The following is a 26,143-nucleotide window of genomic DNA, read 5'->3' as shown; positions in this document are numbered from 1 at the left end:
TATGAAAAGATGGACAATTTCTTTTCCTTTTTTTAGAAAATGATGTGAACATATGAGTATAGCATGTTCCAGCTGTGATGAAAAGCCAACCTAAACAAGGCATGAGATAATCCTTACATCTCATTTTAATAAATCACTTCAAACTTTTAATGCACCAGAGAGGCTTGCTACATTGAAATGCCTTTTAAAATACTCTTCCTTATTATTTATTTATCTATGTGTTTTGAAAGTCTCAGTTCTATTGCTTGGGATCTGAATATTCAAGATCTGCATAGCTTGATACGGTCCTGAAAAACAAGGTACATGGTTGTTATTTTCTCAACCTTAATTTCTAAAGGGTTACAAAGCACAGGAGCCTTTTCCTCAGGCTTGGAAAACAGCAAAGCAAGAGCTGGCTGTCCTTGGAAATTATAGTCATTTACCCTCTTAATAAGGCATTCAAACACACCAGTAAGCCTGTAATCACCTTGAAAAGAAGCTGATGAGGTACATTAAGGTCCTGGGAAGATCAAACTATCACGCCAAGTTCATTTTCTTCCATGCCAAGACATACAGCTGAGGGAGGTAGCTCTAATCTACTCTGATTTCCGAAGTTTTTGATTGTATCCCACAGGACAAGTCTCATGCACTGTCGTCCCAATTCTATAAACAAGGAAACAGAAGCTCAAACACGCTGAGTAACTTGCCCCAGAGTCACAGCCTGCGTGTGTGCCAGCAGTGTTGGAAGTTTATCTCAGCTGGTACCGAAACCTAGTGTCTTCTCTACACTGTCACACCTTTCTGCTTCTGATGAGTCATATCAGAAATGGACAATCGGGGCCTCCCTGGTGGCGCAGTGGTTGGGAGTCCGCCTGCCGATGCGGGGGATACGGGTTCGTGCCCCGGTCCGGGAAGATCCCGCATGCTGCGGAGCGGCTGGGCCCGTGAGCCATGGCCGCTGAGCCTGCGCGTCCAGAGCCTGTGCTCCGCAACGGGAGAGGCCACAACAGTGAGAGGCCCGCGTACCGCAAAAAAAAAAAAAAGACATGGAGAATCACAGAAGCAAAAACTGCTAATTTCAGTATGCTGGAAAACAAAAGTAAAATGGAAATGACCCTGAAGTGTTGAAAAATCATCCTAGAAACTGAGATGAGATTCAACAAGGTCAGATGCACAGTAGCATGTCTAGGCCAAAATAAATAAATAAGTAACGGGATGAAGGAAGGGTCTGACTATGTGGTCATAAGTAAGACCTAGAGCAAATCCCTGATCATGAGCTGAGAAATGTGAAAAGGTAATCATAATTGAATACATCAAAAGAAATGCAATATACAAAGCTCAGAAAGTTTTCCTTCCTCTATTATTGTAATAGTCAAGAGTCTTTGTTTTAGCTACAGTACTTAAGAATAAACACGAAGAAACCAGAGGAATTTCAATGAAGAATGTCAGATTGGAATGATCACATTGGGTTGGCACTGGTCACAAGCCAGGACAGTCGATTCTATGGCCAACAGAAACACCCAGAGGCCGTTCCATGGGTTGGCCTGGTTGCTTACATCATCAGCCTCAATGGATCAGTAGATCTTGGAAGTATTTTGAGGTTGTCTAAGGTGAAAATCACTCACTCTCTCAGCATCCCTTCCTTAGAGCCCTCCTACTCCTCTCCAACTCCATATGAGTCAGTAGGCTGCTGATCCTAGAACCATGTCCCCTCATCACAGAGAGGGGCCCAGAGTCCAAGCTAGTCTAATGAGACTCATTTCTGAGTAGAAACATCCAAAGATAAAAGACAGCTAAAACTGGATCATCCCAAAGAGATTACTAAATTCCTATGACTAATACTAGGATCCCTGAGCTTCCTTGTATCTTTCCTTCCTGAGGCCTGCTGTTAAACTCTCCTTTCCATTCTGTGAGCTTTAGTTAGCCCCCAATGAACTCCTTTGTTTGCTTAAATTAGCTGCAGTCTCTGTTGCTTGCAATCAATGGATATACTGTCATTCATCAACTCAATAAAACCTCTCCATAATAATAACATTAGCTAACAATTAACATTTGTTGAATGTCTACCATGTGCCAGAAACTATATTAAAAACTTTATATGTGTTATCTCTTTAATTTTCACAATAATCCTAAAAAGGGGGTGTTACTGTCATTTTAGAGAAAAGGAATCACTCCGTTTTCTGTGAAGTCTTTCAAGCTCCCCAAAGCTTACTGCTTTTTCCTTCACATGGTTTTTTAATATTTCCACCAGGAAGATGCACTGTATTATTTTAATAATCTGTTTACAGGTTGCCCCTCCCCCACTGTATTAGAGCGTGAGCTCCTTGAGAGCAAAGATGGCACACTGCTCAGCACATGTCTGTAGAATGAATCGATATAATATTTCCTGTCATAATTACCTCTTGTATTATTGATGCCCACGTACCTTTTACAAATTTTAAGAAAGCTCCCTGAATACAAGGATTTGGGAAGGGGTTGAGCAACTTTGTATACGTGCTGCTACTGTTCTCATGGTTTTCAAACACAACTCCGCTCTAGCCAGAAGAGGTTCAACTCCTGTCCTTTTAGTCTATTTTCACATGGCCTCTGAAACTCCACACCTCTCAAAGCAATCTCTTCCACTGAAAAAAGTTTCAAGACCACTTCTAGTTCCATTACTACCATCCATAGAGTTCTAGATTTGGAGGCAAAATACATACACAAGGGAATTCCCTCGTGGTCCAGTGGTTAGGACTCCACGCTCTCACTGCGGAGGGCCTAGGTTCAATCCCTGGTCAGGGAACTAAGATCCCACAAGCCGCATGGTGCAGCCAAAAAAAAATAAAAATTAAAAAACAAACAAACAAAGAACCCAAAATACATACACAAGCAGTTTCAAGTAAAAAGGAGACTTTATGACTGAAAAGAGAAGGAACTTCATGATTGCCAGGGTAAGAAAACACAAAGTGGGCAATTGAGTTTTCCTCTCTCATTAGTCACTCTAACAAGATAATAGCCAACTAACTCTCTGATGTGAACAGATCAAACATGAACAAACCTTTGATCCCTGCCTGCTCTATAACAAGTACTACGGAAGAATAATTAGGAAACTAAGAAGTGCTTTTCTGCTGATATTTCCAAGTTTAAGAAAGGATTTACGCCCTGCAAACAAGTGCCAGTGCATGAAAGTTTTGATCAGGATTTGGTTTTCTGTCATTAAATACAAGATTTGGAAAGTGAAAACAGTCTAACTTATTAATGCCACGGGGTGCGACCAAAAAAAAAAAAATCCTATGATAGACAGTGGTGACGGTTACACAACATTGTGACTATATCTAATGCCACTGAATTGTATACTTATAATGGCTAAAATGATAAATATTATGTTATATATATTTCACCACAATAAAAGATAATTCCAATTACAAATGTTCTTCCCACACAAGTATTTCAGTCTGCAACTTAACCATGTGTATGTATATATTAAAGCCTCTCATGATACTTCTCGATTTTGAGCAGTAGTGTCATGAAGTAATTTACGTTCCTTGCTAGACCATAAGCTGTCTGGGTGCAGAATTCTACATTGCCTTGCACACATTTGATAAGTATATATTGAGTGCCTACCATATTCTAGGCATTGTGGTACATGCTGGGCATAAAAGATGAATAAAACACAGAACCTGTTCTCAAGAAGTTTGTAATCTCATATGAAATGACATACAAATGATTGTAACAACATACCGTATGTAAAAAATGGCAGTGGTGAGTCTGGGAGCTCAAAGGCTTCAGAGATGAGGTAACATTTATTATATTGGCTATTAAAGGATGACAGGGATTTGTACTTTTTAGACAGAAAAAATAGTATGTGTAAAGCCACAGAGAGGGGAACAACTACAGCATCCTCAGAGGAAAATCTGTAACAAAGAGCTCGTGATGGGACGAAGCAGAAGGTAGAGCTGGAAAGGCAGTTTACGTTTGAGTGTAAATGGCCCTGAATGACACATGAAGGAAAGACAAAGAAGAGTTCTTAGCACAGGGAAGCTGCAAAGATAGATTTGTTGTTACTGTTATTTCACTGAAGTATAGTTGATTTACGAAGCTGTGTTAGTTTCAGGTGTACAGCAAAAGTGATTCAGTAATATATATATTACTGAATATATATATATGGATAATTAACTATATATATTCTTTTTCAGATTCTTTTCCATTATATATTATTACAAGATATTGAATATAGTTCCCTGTGCTATTGGATAGATTTGTTTTTGAAAAGTAACCCGGGACTTCCCTGGTGGTCCAGTGGTTAAGAATCTGCCTGCCAACGCAGGGGACACAGGTTCAATTCCTGGTCCGGGAGTATCCCACATGCTGCAGAGCAACTGAGCCCGTGAGCCACAACTACTGAGCCTGTGCTCTGGAGCCTGCGAGCCACAACTACTGAGCCCATGCACTGCAACTACTGAGCCCTCGTGCTGCAACTACTGAAGCCCCCGCACCTAGAGCCCGTGCTCTGCAACAAGAGAAGCCACCGCAATGAGAAGCCTGCACACCACAACGAAGAGTAGTCTCTGCTTGCCACAACTAGAGAAAGCCCGAGCGCAGCAACGAAGACCCAGCGCAGCAAATAAATAAATAAATAAGGGGAAGAAAAGAAAAGTAACCCAGCAAGTACAAACCATAAAGCTGGGGGAAGGATCGGAGGCAGGAATCCCAGAGGAGGCTGCTGCAATGACTCAGGTGAGAGTTGGTAAGAAACTGAATTAATGTAAGTGGCGAAAGGAATAAAGAGGAAAAAGTCCAGCAAGATCAACAGGATTTGATTATGAAGTGAATATGGAGCAGAAGGTGAGGCCATGACTCACACCTAATCAGACTTCACTGAATGCCAGCTGAAAAAAAGAATGCAACAGTTATACGCAATCATAGGCTGATGACTTTCTGACCCTGGCAGCGCTAAGTGTAGACAACCAGTCTTGTAGGGTTTTAGCAATCACGGTGCCCTCAATGTCTCCTATGTTGTGGTAATGGAAAATCTTACTTGGACAAGATGTAATATGAGCAAGATGTGTATTTAGCTTGAGCCCGCAGGCGTCTCCAGCAGAGCAGCAGTATAGCACACCAGGGCCTAGGAGCCTGAGCCCCTTTCCTAGTAATTTGTTCACCACGTGTCAGTGGCTGTCATTCCTCTGGGTCCTCTGCGTTCTACCTGCAGCCATGAGGTCTGATTTCTGTCAGCAAGAAGATGCTGACACACCTAGGTTTCCAGAGACACTTGCAGGCTCCCAATTGCACCCTGGACCTCATGACTGTATTTATAAGTGCAGAAAAGCTGCAGGCACAACTTTGCTTTTTTAATGATTTTCTATTAAGTTTAGGCAGACTGCGGACAGTGGAGAACTAGAGGATGCTTGCTCCTCATCAATGCTGGCTATCTCAGATGCACAGACATATAACCAAACAGCTGAAAATGGATAATTAACAAGTTTGAGAGCTCTTTGTGAATGGAGCCTGGGCACTGTCACTTTTCCTGGGTGCTGAGGATCTATACAACCTAGAGGATCTAGAGGCAACACTGAGCTCACAGGCCCCAGCCAGAGTCCTTTCCCACTCAGCGATTTTAAGACAGACATCATGTTACCTGGACAGCAACATTTTCTTAGACAATCCAAAATCTAGCCCCTTCCCGACCTTGAGATTGGAAGCCCTTTTATCAAACAGACCTGAATTCTCCTTCTCTGCAGTAATAGGGAGCAAAAGAGATGGGAAACCCTAATTAACTGAATCACACATGTTAACTGGTGACTCCAGCTGGGCAGAGGAGGCCAGACAAAAATCTATAGCCCCGAACAATAAAGTGGATATTTCCATTGTTCTGTATGGATCACAGAATGCTTGTCTTTTACTGTTGTTTCCTTACTGCTTACTGTTCAGCACCATACAATTTCCAAAATACTGACTCTGTGGTAATCTGAGAAAGAAGCTGTTCCCTGCTGTAGAGGTGAGGAAACAAAGGCTCAGAAAGGTCAGATGACTCACCTAATTATCACTCAGCTCATAAATGCTCTAGATGTTTACAGAAACAAGGTATTCTGACTCCTAGTCCAACATTCTTTTACGACTCAAACAGAACTGTCATTCAGCTGATAGTTTATAGAATCTTGTAGAAGTATCCTGGGAATGGCTGAGCCTGGATTCTGAGTAGGAGTGATATGATCACTCCTGCTCAAGTAATGAGGAAGCCAAGGGTGAGGCAAGGAGTAACGTCCAAATACCCCCTGAAAACGGAATGGACGCTTGGCCTTATGAGCTCTGAGAGTAACCCCATCTCTATAGGGTAATCCTTTTTTGTCCTCTTTTTTCTGTACAATGTTCTTAAAAGGGTAAGCATTTTTCAAAAAACATAAATTTATTTATTAATTTTTGGCTGTGTTGGGTCTTCACTGCTGCGCACGGGCTTTCTCTAGTTGCAGTGAGCGGGGGCTACTCTTCATTGCAGTGCGTGGGCTTCTCACTGCGGTGGCTTCTCTTGTTGCAGAGCACGGGCTCTAGGCACACAGGATTCAGTAGTTGTGGCTCGTGGGCTCTAGAGTACAGGCTCAGTAGTTGTGGTGCACAGGCTTAGTTGCTCCGTGGCATGTGGGTTCTCCCCGGATCAGGGCTCGAACCCGTGTCCCTTGTATTGGAAGGCAGATTCTTAACCACTGCACCACCAGGGAAGCCCAAAGGGTAAGAATTTTATAAAGGAAAAAGAAAACTGCTGCTGAAATGCTGTATCTGTTAAAGAGATGCTCTCTCTAGTGATCTGTATTCAAATCCCACTCCAGCCTAAGAAATACTCTGAAATCTAAGCAAATTCTGGGCCCAAGCAGCTCCATTTCCCCATCTTGTGACTCTAGAAGACAAATCTCTGAGTCTCAGTTTTTCCATTCAAACTATGCAAAATTGCCTTGCTTTTTTCTTTTTACATTATCACATGAGATAAAAATGCTTAACAATAAGTAGTAAAGTTTATACAGCAAACACCTATCTCGGTCGCAGGTACTATTCAGAGAGTCTCACACATGATAGCTCATTTATTCTCTACAAAGCTGTAAGGTGAGGTAGGTAACATAGCTATCCCTATTTTACAGACAGAAAACAGAGGCACAGAGGTTAAGACTTTGCCCAGGGTCACACAGCTGGGGTGGGACCTGAGCCCAAACAGTCTGGCTTCAGTGCCCACGTGCTCTCAAACACCGTGACACTGCCTTGGAAGGGAGGTGAGAAACCTGACCCACTCCGTCACCTGACACAAGAGCCTGGCAGTCTCCGTCCCTCCCTTCAGCACCTGGGGGCTGCCTAGTTCCCTGTGCCATCCTGCCACCACTCTCAACCCTGCTCTGGGCCAGCTTCTCTAGGAAGTCTGCACCTAAAACAAAACAAAATGAAACAAAAACCAGGTGAACTCTATCTTCCTTGTTCATCTATTTAGTTTGGAACTTAATCTATTAAAGATTCAACTTCATTTCTCTTCTTGGCAAAGACCAGATTGTAAACCCTGTAAGATCATTTCTCTATGGCATACGCTCTACCAGCAGCATTTAGGGATTAGCACGTAGTGAGAGACCGAAATGTTCCTGGAATAAATGAGTGAAAACAATCCTTAACAGCGCCATACAAATTAATAATGCTGCTGCACCTCGAGGAAAAAAAGAATTCAGTAATGCCTTCATCATTCAACAAATCTATATGCGTGCTAACCATGCACCAAGCACTGCTCTGGGAGTTGAGGCTATAGCAATAAATGAGAGATAATTCCTGAACTCCTAGAGCTTACAATCTAGGGAGGGAGGAAGGGTCACAATAAGCAAAATAAAATATATAGGATGCTAAATAGTAATTTAGTGTTATTACCCTAACCCTGTCATTCAAGGTCCCTAAGATTGGAAGGGCCTGTGTCTGGTGTACAGATGTCGGGATAGGGTGGGAGCCTGCTGCTGCTAACAGTTGGCAAGCACCGACGTGAAGGTAGGGAAATGACTCAAGGACAGAACCAGGGATGTTTGATGGAAGCTTTACTACAAATTCCTGAAGGACAAGGCCACATGGTCCCATCTGTGTCCCCAGCACATAGCAGGCGCTGAGTGAACCCTTCATGATGGTACAGGGCGTCTGGGGACTGCAGGAAAGGAAAATGGGAAACCCCATGCCTCCATATGTATCACTCTGCTCTGCACTGCCACGCCAGGTAAGAAAGGGTCAAGGCAATAGTTGAGGAAAATTAATCAAGAAAAAATATTATTCAGAATACCCTTTACCCAGCACAGATGTCTCAATACAATGTTTCAACTTTTGAAAGGATTATCTTTACTTCATTTACTTCAAGGGCTTCATTCCCCTTGGAGTCCCTTGCAATGCAACAAAATTACTTCTTAAATCAAATCAAGAAGCATTTCCTGTGTACTTACAATGTGCCTTGCTCTGTGCTGGGCCCTAAGGAGGTTAACTCAGGGACGCCCCATGATTCTTGCACTTGAGAAATTTATAATCACACTGGTAGAATAACACACAAATGTAAATCTGCATGAGTTAGGGAAGATTTCAAGAGGAGACAGTAGACTATGGACAGGCAGAGACTGGAAGAAAAGTGGGGCAGGCAGAAGAGAAAATGATGGTGAACCACAAGGAGCCTTGAGGACAGGTTAAGGGGGATGGCACACACCTAGCCGGCACTGGGCAGCCGTTGTGGGTTTCTGTGTGATGAGTACTTGACGTGAGTTGTGTTCAGGAAGATGAGCCAGGCTGTTAAATGATTTGCAGGATGGAACTGAGATGAAGAGTCGAGAGGCAGGGGGACCAGTGAAGTAGCCTACGGTGAGTTCAGGTGAGAGGTCAGGACCTGTTCTGAGCGTAAGACAACTGAAGTCCTGAGAGTGGTCGTTTTAATGAAGGGCTCCTTGTAGTTCTTCCCGCTCCTTTGAGCATCAGAGATGTCACATTCACGGCACGTATGGCTGACACTCAGAAAATATCAGCTAAATAGATGGCAATTGACATGGAAAAAGAAGTGCTTGCTTTCCAGCTAGGCCCTTTCAGCTCTAACCAACCCCACAGCATCATTCAGCCAGCGTTTAGGGAAATGATCGGGAAAAGGAGTGTTGCAGCTCTCTCACCAATGGATCCAGAAATACAGCACATCCAGGGCAGCTGCAATCAATGTACAGCTCTAATGTATCCTGGGTCTGACATCTTGGCTTCCAGAACTTTTTTTCACATAGGTATCCCGATCTTAGGAGAACCATTGCCCTCTGGTAGTGCCCAGTGCCAGGTTAAACCCACAGGGGAAAAGAGCAGACAGCTGCCTACTCTGTGGTAGGACATGGAGTGGGGGCACCATCAATCCTCCCTGACCCCAAGAGCTCCCCAGTGCTACTGCAATCACTCCTCCTTCCAAGGACACTAGTTACAAGAAGCCCCCATTCAAATGCAAATGTTATCAGGGACCATTAAAACATTATCCTATTAACATCCATCAACAATTTAGCGTCAGTTTATCAGGAAAGGTAGCAATAGGGGGCTGATTCTAATGAGTTAGGAAAAGACTCTGTGAGTTCACTCACTCATTCACTAACATCTGATAAAGGCCTATTATGTAGGAAGCACTGCACTAGACACAGGAACACTGACCTTAAAAGGACCAAAAGAGGTCTGTAAGAGAGGAAGACAAAATGGAAGGTGTATATGGTAGCTCTAGGGAATGGCAAAGGTGGCAGGATGATGGCAAAGGTGATAGGATGATGTACTGAAAAGAGCAACAAAATGAACCAGCAGTGAGTTTTAATCTCTGCCCTGCTACTAATATGTGACACTGAACAAGCCACTTTCCTTGCCAGGATTTAGTGTCCTCAATTGGAAAAGGCTGAATTAGGATTATCCTTGTGGCTGTCAAGCTTCTAGATTGCCAGCCACTGAAGCGGCACAAAATATAAACACTGACTGCTTTGCAAATCCCATCAGCTAGGGCTAGCCCTGACTGGGGCTTCCGGCCACCAGCCAGAGCAGTCTGGACTTCCTTTACACAGTCCCTGGGGGTCGTCACCAAGTGGGATTCTTCTGACATCCACATCTACCCACTGCTTCAAACCAGACTACTCTAGCATGTTTGAACCCACATCTGTCCCCAAACCACTCTAGTCTCTCATGGGCCTTTGAGCTGAGGATATTACGGACAGGGACAGTCATCCAGGGCTACAGGGCAAGAGAGGCTTGGAGAAAAAGTGGGAAGTGTGGCAAACTACTGTTCACTCTTGTAAATTCTCCCCAGGGTTGGAAAATTCTTATCTCACAGATTTTTGTCTGAGCTGGAAGGGGCCCTTAGAAACACCCTGGTCCAGGTTCTTCATCTGAACCTGCTGATTAATGGTAGGACCGGGCTTCCCTGGTGGCACAGTGGTTGAGAGTCCGCCTGCTGATGCAGGGGACACGGGTTCGTGCCCCGGTCTGGGAGGATCCCACATGCTGCGGAGCGGCTGAGCCCGTGAGCCATGGCCGCTGAGCCTGCGCGTCCGGAGCCTGTGCTCCGCAGCGGGAGAGGCCACAACAGTGAGAGGCCCACATACTGCAAAAAAAAAAAAAAAAAAAAAAAAAAAATGGTAGGACCAAGTTTTAATTCCCTGCTCTTCCAGCTCTAAGACTAGTGAGTGGTTTTTCAACTTTCTCATCCTGTTTCCTCTAGAGGGAGGATCCTCTTTGCCAGGCAACTCAGCTGGGGACCTAAAGCACAGCAGATGATAAACATCTTGTCTTTGAAAGAGAAGAGGTATAGCCATAAACAAGTATGCTCAAAATACCAAAGAAAATAGAGTTCATGTGAAATTTGAAGAATTTTAGCAAAAGGGCATAGGACAGGGATGAAAAGAAGTAGTGTGGGAGACACTGAGAATGCCATGGAGTGCTTAATGGGAATCGTCTCCTACTTGCCCCATAACCAGGTACAAACCACAAGCCCGTTGATTCTTAACCCCAGCAGCTGAACTACCCAAGGCCCAGAAAAGGGGCAACACACACAGTTTACACCTTTTATTATTCCGACAGAAATTTCTCTCCTGGGAGCAGAAAGGGGTCAAAAGTCCAAAACCAAAATTATATCTCTTTATAAGTCAGAGCAAAGAAGCACTACAGCAGTTATTTTTTTTAAAAAGCCTCAGTGAACAGAGCAGAGTAGGAGGTGTTAGAAAACTCACTACAAGTAATTTATTCGCTGGGAACCACAAAGGCTTTCCTAAGAACAGCAAAAACACCATTAATTTCCCCAGTACCTTCCCTTCAAAGGACTCCAAACACTTCACACATATCGTTTTAAATTGTCCTCAAAGGCTCCAAAATAAGGGGTTACTATTTCCCCAGGTTCAGATGGAGAAACTAAAACATTCACGCCTGCCCTATCTGTCCGAGTCATCCTAACAGGTTCAGCTAACATCGACTGAGGGCCCGCTATGCGCATGACCCAAGCCAGGCAAACGGGTGATACAAAGATGAAAGATATGATCTCCATCCTCCAGCAAGTCAGAATCCAGTGGGGCATGACAGATGTGTACACAAATCCTTTTGAAATAAGGCAGCCTATGTTAGGTGTTGTAGAAAAGGTCCAAATACAGTGCCTTATTTTACCAAGTGGCACTAAAATGTGCCAAGTACTGTGCTAAGTCTTCACTACCATCATATTGTTTAAGTCAGACTATGTGTGGCTTATAGAGAAAGAAATGCGAGGTAAAGAGACTTGCCCAGGGTCTCAAGGCCCCACTATGGCAAAGCAGGGATTAGCACCCAGGTCTGTCTGGCTCCAAAGCCCATGTGATGGGAGGTAACTGCTTGCGAAAACGGTCTTTGGAGAGTTTAGCACAAAGTACCCATACCTTAGAGGTGAAGAGCAGGACACATGGGCCCTCACTAGGTTGTTGGGGAAAGGCCTGTCTCCTCAGCCCCAAACTGCATATGCATGTACACATCCGGATCCTCCACCACAGGGACCGCTCTTGTGGATCAAGAAGCCAAAGGCAAGGGCCTTCCAAAAGGGAACAGAGATCTCTCTGAGCAAAGAAAGACTGCAAGGTCCTGAGCACTTCATCTTCTGTTGGTGGGCACTGAAAGTGGATCCAGGCCAGAGGGTGTGGGATCCCCTGGCTGGCTGTGACAGAAAGTCTACAGCCTGTGGGAGCAGGGCATGGTGGTCATGGTATACATACCAGCAGAGCATCCTTTTCTCAGAGCTGGAGTGGAACTCCTGCAAGGGAAGGAGCCCCCTGCTGGAGGTCCCTAGAGAAGGGCCTGGCCTGGAGATAGCTCTGCAGAGCTCACCTGGTGGGGGTAACCTCTGCCTCTGTTTGCTAAGGCTCCATTTTGGAGGCTAAGGAATAAAGTGCCAGATTTAGAGGAAGAAGAGCTTATGGGGCAACAGGCTACTGTCCCCAGACCAGACAGGTTAGAGTGCATAGTCAGCCCCGGGGAATCCCTGGGTCTTAGCAAGGGTTAGGTTAATATATAGCTCTATATTAAGGCTCCAGGACAAGAAAGAGATGGCAGAAGGAGAAGGTCCTCCAAACTCTGGAAGGAAAGTTGGGCCTGGAACTAAGGAAGCCCAGTCGCCAGCCTAGCAGTCTTCCCATTTAACACGTGTGATCCTTCTGCAATTGTTTTCAAATCTTAATTTCGACCTAACAAGACAACAACAAAAATCCTTTGATGGATAAAAGTAAAAGAAAAGTGTTAATAAAGTGTGTGTGAGAGAAAGGGGATAATGAATAATTATATCAAATACCCAAATAAGGGAAGCTCTCTACTTTCTGGCAGCCATGGCAATAGGAAAGCAGGAATGTTACATCATTCTCATTGTTAAATCAAGGGAAGCATAGAAGTTCATCAGGGCAGATAAAGTTCTTAATTCTCAGTGCAGAGAGACTCATACATACACAAGCGAATGTGTATCTGCACACATACACATACGCTTACCCCATTTCTCTTTCCAAGGAACAGGGCAAGCCGCTCTCCAGAGCCCTGATGCCTCTCCCACACCACACCACCACTGCATGCAATGAAGCACTTCAACAGTTAAAACATTTTTGTGCCAATATTTTAAGAGTGCAGAAGGTTCCAAATTACATGTAAAATAAACAATGCCAGACTGTGAAAACTCTTGGCTGCAACGTTCTCTGATGTTAACAAGAGTTTCTTTATTACTGTAACCTTTCAGAAGTGAATAAAAATTATTTCTCTGCCCTAGTTTTGCCCTCCAGTAAAAAGGAAGAGAACAGGGACCATGGAAAGAGCTGTACAATGACCTCTCATGAAGCCTAGGAGGCTGGGAAGGGGGCAGTTTAAAACACAAAGCCTTCCATATATGTTTCTAGTCAAAGGTTAGAAATTTAGTTTGTGCTGTGCTGATCATATTGTAGAATTTCACGTTCCTAGTACTTTTATGTAACTAAAACCCTTAGGGGGACAAAAGGGCATTTTTAAGAGCCCAAACTAAGCTGCTACTATGGAGAAAACCCAAATCTTGATCAAGGCTCTTTAGCCATTCAGTGAATCCTCTGACTCAGAAACTGAGTCTGAAGTGCCCTTAAAAAACAGGGAAGAAGACCTATAGGTGGCCAGGACTTTGACAAAATGTGTTATTTTGCAGACCTTTGAGTCGATGAGTCTGTGAATACTGGACACACAGAAGGATCTCAAAATGGAGCTAATCTGGACAGTCTGTTTTCACCGCTGCAGAAGAAAGAGGAAAAAAGCCACCAAACAAAGGCAAACATGCTCTTGTCCTCTCACAGAACACTGCCTTTACCCACGCCATTCCTCTGCCCAGAATGTTCCTGTCTAGCAAACACTTATCCAAAAAGATACAAACCAAATGTCATCTACCCCAAGCTTTTCTTCTGGGCAGAGCAATTTTTAAATATCATAATCTCTTACTATTATAATTACCTGTTTATATGTTTGTCTTCTCCTACTAGACTGGGGAGTCAGGGACCATATCTTTGTCATCTTTGTATCTCCAGTGCCTAGCAGAGTACCTGGAAACTAGCAGACCACAATAAAATGGTTGGATAGATGGGTAAAACCTTGTTTGTGTCTGGGAACAGAAATCAGACAGAGAATGATTAACTGCTAAAAAAATAGAACACAAGCTCTGGGATTTAACACAAGGCTAGCTTTTCAGACTTTCACAGAGTTGCAAATGTTAAGTCTGGAAGAGAATTTAGAAATCATCAAGCTCTCCTCCCCGGAGAGGTGAGGTGATTTGACTTACTCAAGCTCACCCAGAGAGTGGCCAGGCTGGCCAGAACTCCTTCCATTATACCACACCATCCTTTCTCTTTACTGTCAAAAATTGCAGGTATAAATATTTATTTGGCAATAAGATGAGAAATATGATTAAGACTACAAAATATGAGAATGTTATTTCATTATAAACAAATGAACAATGGATGTCACACTAGGAATTCAAATAACTATATAAAATACAATTATCTGAGTTGCTCAAAAAGCTAAACATAGCATACCATATGACCCAGCCAGCAATTCCACTCTTAGGTATATACCCAAGAGAACTGAAAACATATGTTCAGATAGAAACTTGTACATGAATGTTCACAGCAGCATTATTCAAAAAAACCAAAAATGGAAACAGCCCAAATGTCAATCAACTGATGAATGGATAATAAAATGGGGTATATCCATACAATAGATTATCCATAAAAAGTAATGAAGTACTGAAACATGCTACAACACGGATGAACCTTGAAAACATTATGCTAAGTAAAAGAAACCAGACACAAAAGACCACATATTATGTGATTCCATTTATATGGAATGCCCAGAATAGGTAAATCCATAGAGCCAGAAAGTAGAGTAGTGGTTACCAAGGGCTGGGGGAAAGGGGAATGGGGAATGACTACTAACGGCCATGGGCTTTCTTTCTGAGGTGATGAAAATGTCCCAGAATTAGATAGTGGAGATGGTTGCATAACATTGTGCATTTACTAGAAAAGCACATTCAAAATGCTGAATTTTATGGTATATGAATTATATCACCACTTTTTTTAATGGAAAAAAAATACAATCTCTTTCTTCTAGTAATTTAACTGAAGGAGTCAGGACCAGAGATGCTTCAGGACTCACAGATTCTGAGTTATATGACAGTAATATAATGCAAGTTTGGGGAAGAGGTAAACACTTTTAAAATCTTAATGCTAATGTTAGAACCACGTTTTTAGCAACGACCTTTTCAGGCAGTACAGAGTAGTGATTAAGAGCATGGGCTCTAGAGTCTGGCAAGTTTGGGTTCCAATCCAGGCTCTCATATTTACTGCGTAAGTCTGGTTCAGTTACCTAACTGGTAGGCTAATTAATGGTCTCCCAAAAGATATCTACATCCTAATTCCTGGAACCTGTGAATGTTACCTTATGTAGCAAAAAAGGACTTTACAGCTGTGATTAGATTAAGGATCTTCAGATGGGAAGATTATCCTGGATTTCCAGGTGGGCCCTAATTGTAATCACATGCACCCTTGTAAGAGGGAGGAAGAGGGTGCTTAGACCCAGATAGAAGAGGAGAATGCAATATGCCCACAGAGGCAGAGATTGGAGTGATGTAGCCACAAGCCAAGGAATGCCAGCAGCCACCTAAAGCTTTCTAGCTTTAGGGCCAAAGAACAGATTCTTCCCTAGAGCATGGCCCTGTTAACATCTTGATTTCAGCCTACTGAAAATGATTTCTAGCCTCCAGAAGTATGAGAATAAAATTCTATTGTTTTAAGTCACCAAGTTTGGGGTAAGTTGTTACAGCAGCTATAGGAAACTAATATACTAACTTCTCTGATCCTTAGTTTCTCCATCTATAAAATGAGGATAGGATTTCACAGGTAAGATTGCTATAAAACATAAAACTGAAATGGTGCTTATAAAGTGCACAGCAAAAAGAAAGTGCTCAATGATTGTTAGCTATTAGTATTGCTGACCTCTGTTTCTGTATTATGCTGAAATCCTCAACTTTCACGTCACTAGTCCACGCCAGACCTTGCTCCTCTTAGCAGGGAGAGCAGTAGGAGCTGGCCATCAGGAAACCCGAGTACTGTTCTTCGGTTGGTTTCTAACGTAAGCTTACTCAGCTCTCCCAGAGCCAGTTTCTCCATCACTTAAATGACAGGATCAGGCTAGAGCAGTGGCCCTCAAACTGGAGGGTTTGTTAAAATACAGATTGCTGGGCCTCACCTCCAGAGTTTCTCATTCGGCAAGTTCCTAAGTGATGTTGAAGCTGCTGGTGTGGGGACCACTTTGAGAATCTCTGGATTAGATTATTTCAAGGTTCTTTTCCAGTTGTAAGTCTGAGATTCTCCAGGAACATCCCATAGATGGGGCACTCCAGTAATAAACACAGCTGTTATCAGGCTAAAATAGCCTTTAAACTAAGTTCTTTTCCCCGTGGGGGACAGGAGGGTATGAGGTTATATGGTCAAGACTGCTTTTAACTTTTGAACGAGGCAGAATGAAAAACCTTAAGCAATGGTGGGAACAGGAAGAGGCTGTCCCCTTATCCAACGTGCTGGCCCCATTTTAATTTATCTTAATCCCACCCTTCTGCCTTTTCACCAGACCCCTCCCCCTAATGCCCTCCTCTAGAAACACATCTAGGTGTCTCCTGAATACATTTATTGGCTTTGCACAGTATAATACCACCTCTGTTAGCCTCCCAGCCCAGCCTCTCCGAGCACAGGGTTCAGTGTCGGCGTCCCTCTACTCCTAAAAAAAACACAACCGAGGAGTCTCTGAAAAATAATTGTAAAATCAACTAAGGCGAATTCAGATGATGTGGAGATATTCAGACTCTAAATGCTAGAAAAAGAAACAAATTCAGAACATTGTTAGCATTCTCATCTGTCTTTTTTTTCCCCCTTAATCTCTATCTGTCCTGTTGAGTAGGAAACCTCTGCCATATTGGGTTAGAAATTCTGAATAAAGGGGACTCAGGCTTGGGACTGCACTGAAGAAATGGAACACCTCTAGATTCAAGAAAAGCTGTCCTCTTGGTCTTTGGAAGTCTTTGGTAACAAGACAGGGGAGAAGGAACCTGCCATGAAGTTGATTTCCACTTCCCCCTCACCCCCAGAGGTATCATCGTACAGTAAAGCAGACACTGGACTGGGAATCAGCATACCCTAGTTTTTGGTCCTCATTTTGCTGTTTTCTAGCTGCATGACCTTGGGAAAATCAATTAACTTCTCTGGGACTCCATTTCCTCACCACAGAAGTGAGAGGGTGGGAAAAAAATCTATAGTCCTTAACCTGAGATGGGCATCAGAAATCTTCTGGGGAAGTTTTTCAAAATACACACACCTGAGCACCTTCAGACCCAGAGAATCTCTGAGGCTCCCAGTCTAATGTTCTAAGGTTCATCTATCCTATAAAGTGGATTAAAAGTATAAATGATAAGAGAGCCAGGGAATCCATGAGGCAGGTCAGAGAGAGAAAAATGAAACTTTTTTGGGGAGGTGGGGGGATGGGTCAGAGAAATTGAATCCAGGTGCCATAAGAGATCATTAAGTCAGTATTTGGGAGATAGTGCTGGCCAGACATTAATAATAGAAGCACATCTTTATCCATTCATCCGATGATGGACACTTAGGTTGTTTCCATCTCTGGGCTATTGTAAATAGAGCTGCAATGAACATTTTGGTACATGACTCTTTTTGAAAAATGTGGCACATATGTACAATGGAATATTACTCAGCCATAAAAAGAAACGAAATTGAGCTATTTGTAATGAGGTGCATAGACCTAGAGTCTGTCCTACAGAGTGAAGTAAGTCAGAAAGAGACAAATACCATATGCTAACACATATATATGGAATTTAAGAAAAAAAATGTCATGAAGAACCTAGGTGTAAGACAGGAATAAAGACACAGACCTACTAGAGAATGGACTTGAGGATATGGGGAGGGGGAAGGGTAAGCTGTGACAAAGCGAGAGAGAGGCATAGACATATATACACTACCAAACGTAAGGTAGATAGCTAGTGGGAAGCAGCCGCATAGCACAGGGAGATCAGCTCGGTGCTTTGTGACCGCCTGGAGGGGTGGGATAGGGAGGGTGTGAGGGAGGGAGACGCAAGAGGGAAGAGCTATGGGAACATATGTATATGTATAACTGATTCACTTTGTTATAAAGCAGCAACTAACACATGATTGTAAAGCAATTATACTCCAATAAAGATGTAAAAAAAAATAATAATAGAAGCATATACATACACCCAACAAGTATCTGAGGGGTAGGCACTCTGTGTTAGGCACTAGGGATCCTAGGATCCTTATCCCATCTAATGGGTGTGACCTACACAAACCCGTAATTACAGTACAGCATGGTAAGTCCTATCTCAGAAGTTTGTGCAAAGTGCTGGAGGAATACAGACAAGGGAGTGGCCAAATATACTAATATTACTGGGGGGTGCTGGGAAAAGCTCCTTGGAAGAGGTACTATCCAGCTGTGTCTTACAGTGCCATGAGCAGAGGAGACAGGGTTAAGACCACTTCAGACAGAGGGAACTGCATGAAAGAAGGCTCAGAAGCATAAAGGAACATGGAATATGATAGCACCAGTGAAAACGAGGCATGAGGGGAACATGTGTTAGAGTGTGTGTGTGCACACGCTCAAGCATGAACATTTGCATGTAGGAGAAGTTTGCTGGAAATTAGACTAGAAAGGTGGGCTGGGGCCAGAATGTGAAGGCCTCTCCCCCAATTTTTCACTTTGAAAAGCTTCAAACTTACTTTTTTTTTAAGGTGTAAGATTAATACAACAAAAGTTTGTTGTATTACAACCAAGAAGGTTCTCCGATATAACTGCGAAGGGTTCTTTATGCCATTGCTAAGAAGTTTGAATTCTGTCCCTCAGAGATTTCTAGACAGAGGAGGGATATGATCAGATGTGGGATTTAGAAAGAACACCTCTGGCAGCTTATATGGTGCCAGGTTCACTAGAGGGGGAAAGTCCAGGAACTAGTTAGGAGGCCATGTCCAATAAAGGACAGATGATGAGGAACTGACAGGAAGCAATGGAACAGAGGAGAGGATAAAATCCAGAGATATTTTGGGCAGAAAAGTGACGAGACAACTGGATGCAGAGGATGAGGCAGGAGTTGAGGATGTTCTAAGAATTCTAGCTTGGGGGGCTGGACTGGTGGTGATGACCTTAGATGTGAGACAGGAAACACAGGAAGAACAGGTTCGTGGAGCTCTTTATCCCATCTCCTGAGTGAGATTTATCTAGGAGTAGCATTAGTGATCCCTGAAAGAGAGGTGTGGAAAATGGCTTTAGCTGTGCCCGATGCACACAGCTCTAAGCAGTATTCTAACTATGGTACAAAACATACCAAATGGAACCGGGCACCAAGAGAGATTGGAGGCAAAAGAAATGTGATGCATTGGAGAGGTAAACAGCTCTGCAGTGATGAGCTGAACTGGGAGTACTTAGCATGAGGAGTACTTAAGAAGGTATTAGGGTAAGGCAGGACTGCGTCATGCACTGAGTCAGCCAGGGCTTTGCAAAATGGAATTAGGTCACTGTTTCTCCTACAGAAATTCCAGGAGGTAAACTGAAGATAAAAAAGTGGATGAAATTCACTTATTTATTCAGTCAAGAAACATTTACTGAATGCCTACTAACACAAAGCTCCACTGAGGCACCATAGGAATACAAAGACAAACAAGTAAGAATTAGACCTCAGGAAACTCACAATCTATAACTGAACGTAAAAATGGCCATGAGAGAGATAAATGACCATGTGCATAGACAGCAGTTTCACGCTTTATTTAATTTCAAATACAGAAACGTTTATAACTTCTCTTTTAGGGACACTCCCTGAAGTGGAGTGAATCCAGTACGCCACTCAGAAGGTCACATGACCTGAGCCATCAGACTGGCATTCTGGTTGTATGCACCCAGGCATGCAGTCAGTTAGAAAACCACCTAAAGCATACACTCCATGCACTCTTGCTACCTCTTAAGGCCTGAGGATAAGAAACTTGTGTAGAGAAAGGAATGCATCTATTAGAGGTACATCTTCAGCTGGCTCAAATTCATGGGCCAATTCCAAAACGGAATTGCTCTGCCTTCTAAGAATTTAGTCTTCTCTCCCCTAATAAATAAGTATCCACTCCAACAGCTTAGGACATTTAAAAAATGTTCAAAAGAACGACTGCTATTGGAAAACAAACATGTATTCTTACTTTACAAGCTTCGAGCCCATGGGATTGCTCTGTATTTACACTCCACCATTCATATTACTGGCCACAAAAACTATACCCTTAAAGTGGTCCTTGCCTTTTAAAACAATACCTTTGGCAGTGAGTTTTAACTCTGACCTAGAGATGCAAAGTATAGCAAAATTTTTACCTCATGGTAAAACAAAGGAGTTTGATTGAAGATTTTTGTGGGGGGAAGGAAGAGATGGGAATGGAATTAGAGGTCTGGAAGGAAATTTCCAGAAAAACTAAAGTACATGTAATTCTTATTTCTACTACCTTTTATAGATTTAAAGCTTTTCTGGTTTAGAAATATAAAGTACCTTATTTACAAATTGTTTCTTTTTAATCAAATAATTCCACTAGAAGATGAGAAATCATGGACAAAGAAAAAGAAAAATTGAAAGTGGAGACAACTTCTCATTTCTTTTTCTTCCAATATTTAAGGCTAATGAGCAGGGCTTCCCTGGTGGCGCAGTGGTTGAGAGTCTGCCTGCCGATGCAGGGGACACGGGTTCGTGCCCCGGTCCGGGAAGACCCCACATGCCGCGGAGCGGCTGGGCCCGTGAGCCATGGCTGCTGAGCCTGCGCGTCTGGAGCCTGTGCTCCGCAACGGGAGAGGCCCGCGTACCACAAAAAAAAAAAAGACTAATGAGCAAACAAATATCCTCAGAATAAAAAGTATACCTCCTCACCCTACTTTTTCCACCACTTATAGTGGGCTTCCAGAACCATCTCCTTTCATCAGATATTTACTGGGCACACATTCAGCCAAGGAGCAATGATTGGCACTTTGGAGAATACAAAGAGGGATGCATGTGATCCCGCCCCTCAGGAATTCACCCAGAAGGCAGTCAATACATGAATGACACTGATGCAAAAGAGAAACAGTAAAAGCCAGAAGAAGGGTGAAGATAAATTATTAAGGTACTAACAGCTAGGGGAAACCGGGATTGGCTTCCAATTTGAAGTGGAGGGACATGAAGGAATTGGGGCTGGCATGTTAGGGCAATCTAGGTATATGTACCACATGAGAAAAGACACAAGACAGGAAGAGCAAGACATTCAGCTTGGCTGCAGTGAAAAGTATGTGAGGCAAAGATGGAATGTGATGTTCACCAAGTGCTTCCTATGTACCAGACACATGTGTAGAGGTTTCTCATATTTAAGGTTCAAGAAGAGTTGGGGAAATGAGTTTGGAAAGGTAGTCTGGAGTATGATCAGAGGACTTTACAAAGCAAAATGCTAGTTCTGAAAAGCAAAGTAGAATTTTACAAAGGAGTCCAATTCAGCCCACAGCTCCTCCACCTCTTTCCAGGCCCTCTGCACCATTCCATCAAGCAGCTCTGCTATAGAGAGAGCAGGAGACCATGAGCTGACAGGAGGTTCATCCTTATTCAGAAAAGCAGCGAGCAAGAAATCACTTGACATCCTGCTGAAGCCAACCGTCATGCCAGGGACCACTGACAGAGATAAACTTGCAATTTCTTAACTAAAGCCCATCCCCACCCACTCCTACCTTGTCTCCACAGTTTGGAAAGCTTAAACCTGCTTATTGTAAGCCACAAGGTGGAGATGTCTGGCAGGGCAGAACTGAAAGGAAGTCGTTTAGCCAGCCTAAGGTTACCATTAACACTTTGAGCCACTGCCTTGAGCTAATTTTTATGTTTGTTTTTTAAGTTTGGTTGAAATGTCACAAATGGAAAAATTAAGTAAAGCGCTCCAGTTAGCCACAAGACTGGACACACCTGGCTGCAAACCCAGCAAAAGAAAACTTACTTCATTAGTAGGAGAGGTAGAAAGTGAAATTTACATCTGAAATCTGCCTGCACCAGGAGAAAGTGCTGAGGCCAAAGGCGCTGTCTGTTTTTACAGCTGTGGCAAGTCTTAGTTCTCTACTCTTACCAACACTCAGGAGTGAGGCAAGGGCCCAAGGAAAAATGGTCTCCAACCTCTTCAGCTGCAACTCAGCTCACAAAGGTTTTTAAGAACCAGTTAATGAAATAAAACAAGACCAGATGAGGTGATATAATGAACTTTATTTCCACAGCTAACTTATATGTTTAAATCCCAAATAATGTTTTCTTTTTAAGTCAGAACACTCTAAATTATTGATGTGATTTTTGTAACCTCAAATTTAACACTTACTTTTTATACCAGCTTCACTGAAGATATATGAGGCTGCCATATTTTTCACAATAGTTGGGCTCCTAAAAAGCTGGTAAAAAGCAAGTTTTTGGAAAGTGAAAATCTTCTCACCAAATAAGACTGGAACTCTGATTTCAAAGGATTTCTTGATCCAAATTTCTAATGTGTCATTAATTCGCATTCTCAATCTTCCCCACACAAATCCACTCAAGTAAAGTAATGGCCTCTAAGAATTCTTTGGCATAAGAAAAATCACCACTACATTGATCAGTCTTATAAATTCTACTTTTTATATGAGTTTTCTTAAAGATGCCAAATAACACAGAAATAGATTTGCAAATTACCACCTTCACATCATAGGTTTTCAAAGCTGAAAAGAAACTTGGAAATCGTGTAGCCACCCACCCCCCAAGTTTTTTTTTTTTTTAACCAAGAAACTGAAGCAAGGGGAAGAGAAAAGACTTGCCAGCCAGGGTCAGAACCAGGCCAGACTGGCTCCCTCTGGCTGCTACTTTTCTCCAGCCACATGCCATTCTTCTCCAGCCTAACCTTCTCATTTCTTTAGGTTGTACAAACGCCAAAGACTGAGGTCCCCTCTAAACACACACAGTCACACTCACAACTTAGAAGTGGCTAATATATAATTTTCTTGCCTATATAAAGGGTGTCTGTTTATAGCATGAGGTTGGAAAGGGAGGAGCAAATCAGTTATAACAGAAACGTAATAATATTAATTCCCCAACTCTTTGAAATCTCTATTATTTTTTATAAATTTATTTATTTATTTATTTATTGGCTGTGTTGGGTCTTCATTGCTGCGTGCGGGGTTTCTCTAGTTGCGGCGAGTGGAGGCTACTCTTCGTGCGGTGCACCGGCTTCTCACTGTGGTGGCTTCTCTTGTTGCTCGCGGAGCACAGGCTCTAGGCACGCGGGCTCAGAAGTTGTGGCGCACCAGCTTAGTTGCTCCGCGGCATATGGGGTCTTCCCAGATCAGGGATTGAACCCGTGTCCCCTGCATTGGCAGGCAGATTCTTAACCACTGCGCCACCAGGGAAGTCCCTCTATTATTTTTAAATCATCTTTTATTTATAGTCTTTGTTAACTAAACTTGGGCTTGGCATTTCTGTTCATGAAGACAAATTTAAGAGTCTATACTTGGGGAGCATTATGGATCATCTGAAACCCTGCTATTCAACGTGTGGTTGCCCCTCCCCCACCCAGTCCCACCAGTGGACTTGGCATCACCCAAAGCTTTTTAGAAATGTAGACTCTCTGGCCTCACCGAAAACCTACTGAATCAGAATTCGTATTTTAACAAGATCCCCAGGTGAACTGTAGGCTCATTAAAGTTTGAGAAATGGTGGTCTAACACACTTCTCCATAGGACAGCATCTTATGTAGAACAACTGAGATAGAAAAAAATGGTTGGATAAAATGGGAGAAATAAAAAAGAAAGGCTAATTCCTGCAGGACTGCATTGACGTACACCTGGACCAGAGACTAATAAACCGAGTATGATCTATCTGACAAATAAGTTGGCTTTAAAACAGAATTTCAGAAGCTGAAGTTCAATTTATTCATTCATTCAACAAGTATTTATTTATCCAATGTTTACTGTATAAACAAAAAACTGGATAAGACAGGTTTCCTGCCTTTATAAAGCATACAGTCAAGTAGAAGGGACATTATAAAGTAACATGGGAGAAGGTTCAAATTGTTGAACCTTGTGATGGAGATATACATATGTAGGTCCCAAAGGAAATCCATCTGGGGGTGGAGGTGGGGTAGAGTAAAAGGTTCCTGTGGTCCAGGAATTGGCAACCTATGACTCATTAAGCTATTCAGGTTGGGGACAGCTGTGGTCCACCTGGCTCTAGTGGTCCCACTTCCAGCAGAGTTTAATCAACAGTGATAAGAAAACAGACTAACTCATAGAAGAACTACTGTGTAACTGCATGGCAGTCAGCCGAGGCTTTGGCTGGCCAGGGGGTATCACTGGTCATCATTAAATGGGATGATTTGAGACTGCCAGCACTACTGTATATCCACTGTGAGCTGCCAGAGTTGGGTAGTAAGTACTTGAGGGCATGTGGAACGCTCAGCCGGATGAATAGCTTAAAGGCTGCTGATCCCACTCTGGGCAGCTAAACAGCAGTAAGGTATGACAGTGAGAAAAATGAAGAAGGAAGCAAAGAGTGTAATTACAAAGACAGGTGAATATTGACTCCAAAACAGATAATTATAATGATTATGATGACGAAGATGATGATGACAGCAGCTAAAACCTTGAAATATGCTATCATCTTCTTAGAATGAACAGAAATGCTAATGGTCTGCTGTCCCAGAGAAAGGCATGTAAATGTCAGTGAAGCTGTCTAAAGATGAACCCATGTCTACTGTGCTTTCTATACACGCATTTCCTCCAAAGTCATGAGAATCTGAAAATACCCTCAATCCAGATTCAGTAGGCAACCATCATTTCCATGATTTAGTCTCAAAGACTATAATTTCACACATAGAGTGAGCACATACCATCAGACAATAACATAGGAAGTGTGTGAAAATAATTATAGTAGATAAAAGTAAGACATGGGAGATCTCCCACTTAATTCCCATGCAGCATGGAAAGATCTCCAAGATATATTGTTGACTAGAAAAAAAAGTTGCATTTAAGTGTATAGAGGATGATATCATATATGATAAAATATATACACACAAAACCACAGAACTTTGTGCTGTAATGAAAGAAACCAAATTAACCCATTTTGTGACCCTGTCTGATGGTTTGGCTTTAGATGCTCCCAAGCTAGGAGGCAATGATATGGGAAAAAACAAGGAACTACAATCTACTAAAACACGGTCTAGATACACAAAATACACAATATACACAAAGGAAGAGATTACTATTTATATAACCAATTGTATCCTAATGTTTTGGTTTTGGTTTTCTATTGTCATCATATTGTTATACACATACTACATATTCTCCTTTCTCAGGTTATTAAATATACTAATGTACCTTTTCAGTAGATACCTTGCCAAAGTATTCTAGGTTGTCAGTGATCAAGAAGCTTGTTTTTAAGTTCTTGAGCACAGTGCAGGCCCCACGCCAGGGTCTTTCCATCCAAACTAATTGTGAACTGACACTCTGAACTGGTATCAAAGGCAAAGAAAGTGTCCCCAAACCGGATTATTATTATTTGATTTTATCTGTTCACCAAATCCATCCCTCCTATTACCATGATTTGGACTTAATAATCCCATCTCTGTACATAGGATGTACTCACACTGACAAACCATGATAATGTGTGCAAGTACATAAATAAAGTGTCTGTAGCATGCCAGTCTTCATAGAGGCAGAAGTGACTCTAGGTGAATTACCACTTGACATCAGGCCATTCTAGAACAGATAAAACTTCAACTCAAGTCAGGCAATCCCTCATTGGAGTTTTCCAGGACCAGAATCTGATAGCACTCACTTACCCCCATGATTCTGCCACGCTGCTCAACATCCTCCCACATAAAATGAACTATGATACGACACATGTATTTCCCACTCCGGCCTTCCTGCTTCATTCGGACTAGACACATCCTGGGTGGGAAGAAGACATAAAGAGTCACTGGCTGTTTGCATTTTTCACATCACTCATTTCCACTGAAGGTCAGCTCATCTGAGTGATTTTATCAAAGGGCACAGAATCAAAAAACTAGAAGTGATTAAAAAAATCTTTTATTGAGCTATAACATAGATACTGAAAAGTACA

The 26,143-nt window shown here is 42.6% G+C and overlaps 1 protein-coding gene across 2 annotated transcripts in view; it reads right to left on the bottom strand.

Annotated features, from left to right (window-relative positions):
• Window positions 1-26,143, bottom strand: part of UQCC1 (ubiquinol-cytochrome c reductase complex assembly factor 1) — a 91,589-nt gene that overhangs the window by 17,009 nt on the left and 48,437 nt on the right. For both annotated transcript variants that reach the window (XM_082600639.1, XM_082600640.1), the window contains one exon: window positions 25,863-25,971. In XM_082600639.1, coding sequence (XP_082456765.1) covers window positions 25,863-25,971 — 109 coding nt within the window. The remainder of the gene's footprint in view (window positions 1-25,862; window positions 25,972-26,143) is intronic.

Source organism: Mesoplodon mirus (genome assembly GCF_964341445.2).
Source record: "Mesoplodon mirus genome assembly, chromosome: 15".
Classification (NCBI taxonomy): domain Eukaryota; kingdom Metazoa; phylum Chordata; class Mammalia; order Artiodactyla; family Ziphiidae; genus Mesoplodon; species Mesoplodon mirus.
The sequence above is the reverse complement of the archived record's forward strand: the minus strand, read 5'-3'. Positions and strand labels throughout refer to the sequence as shown.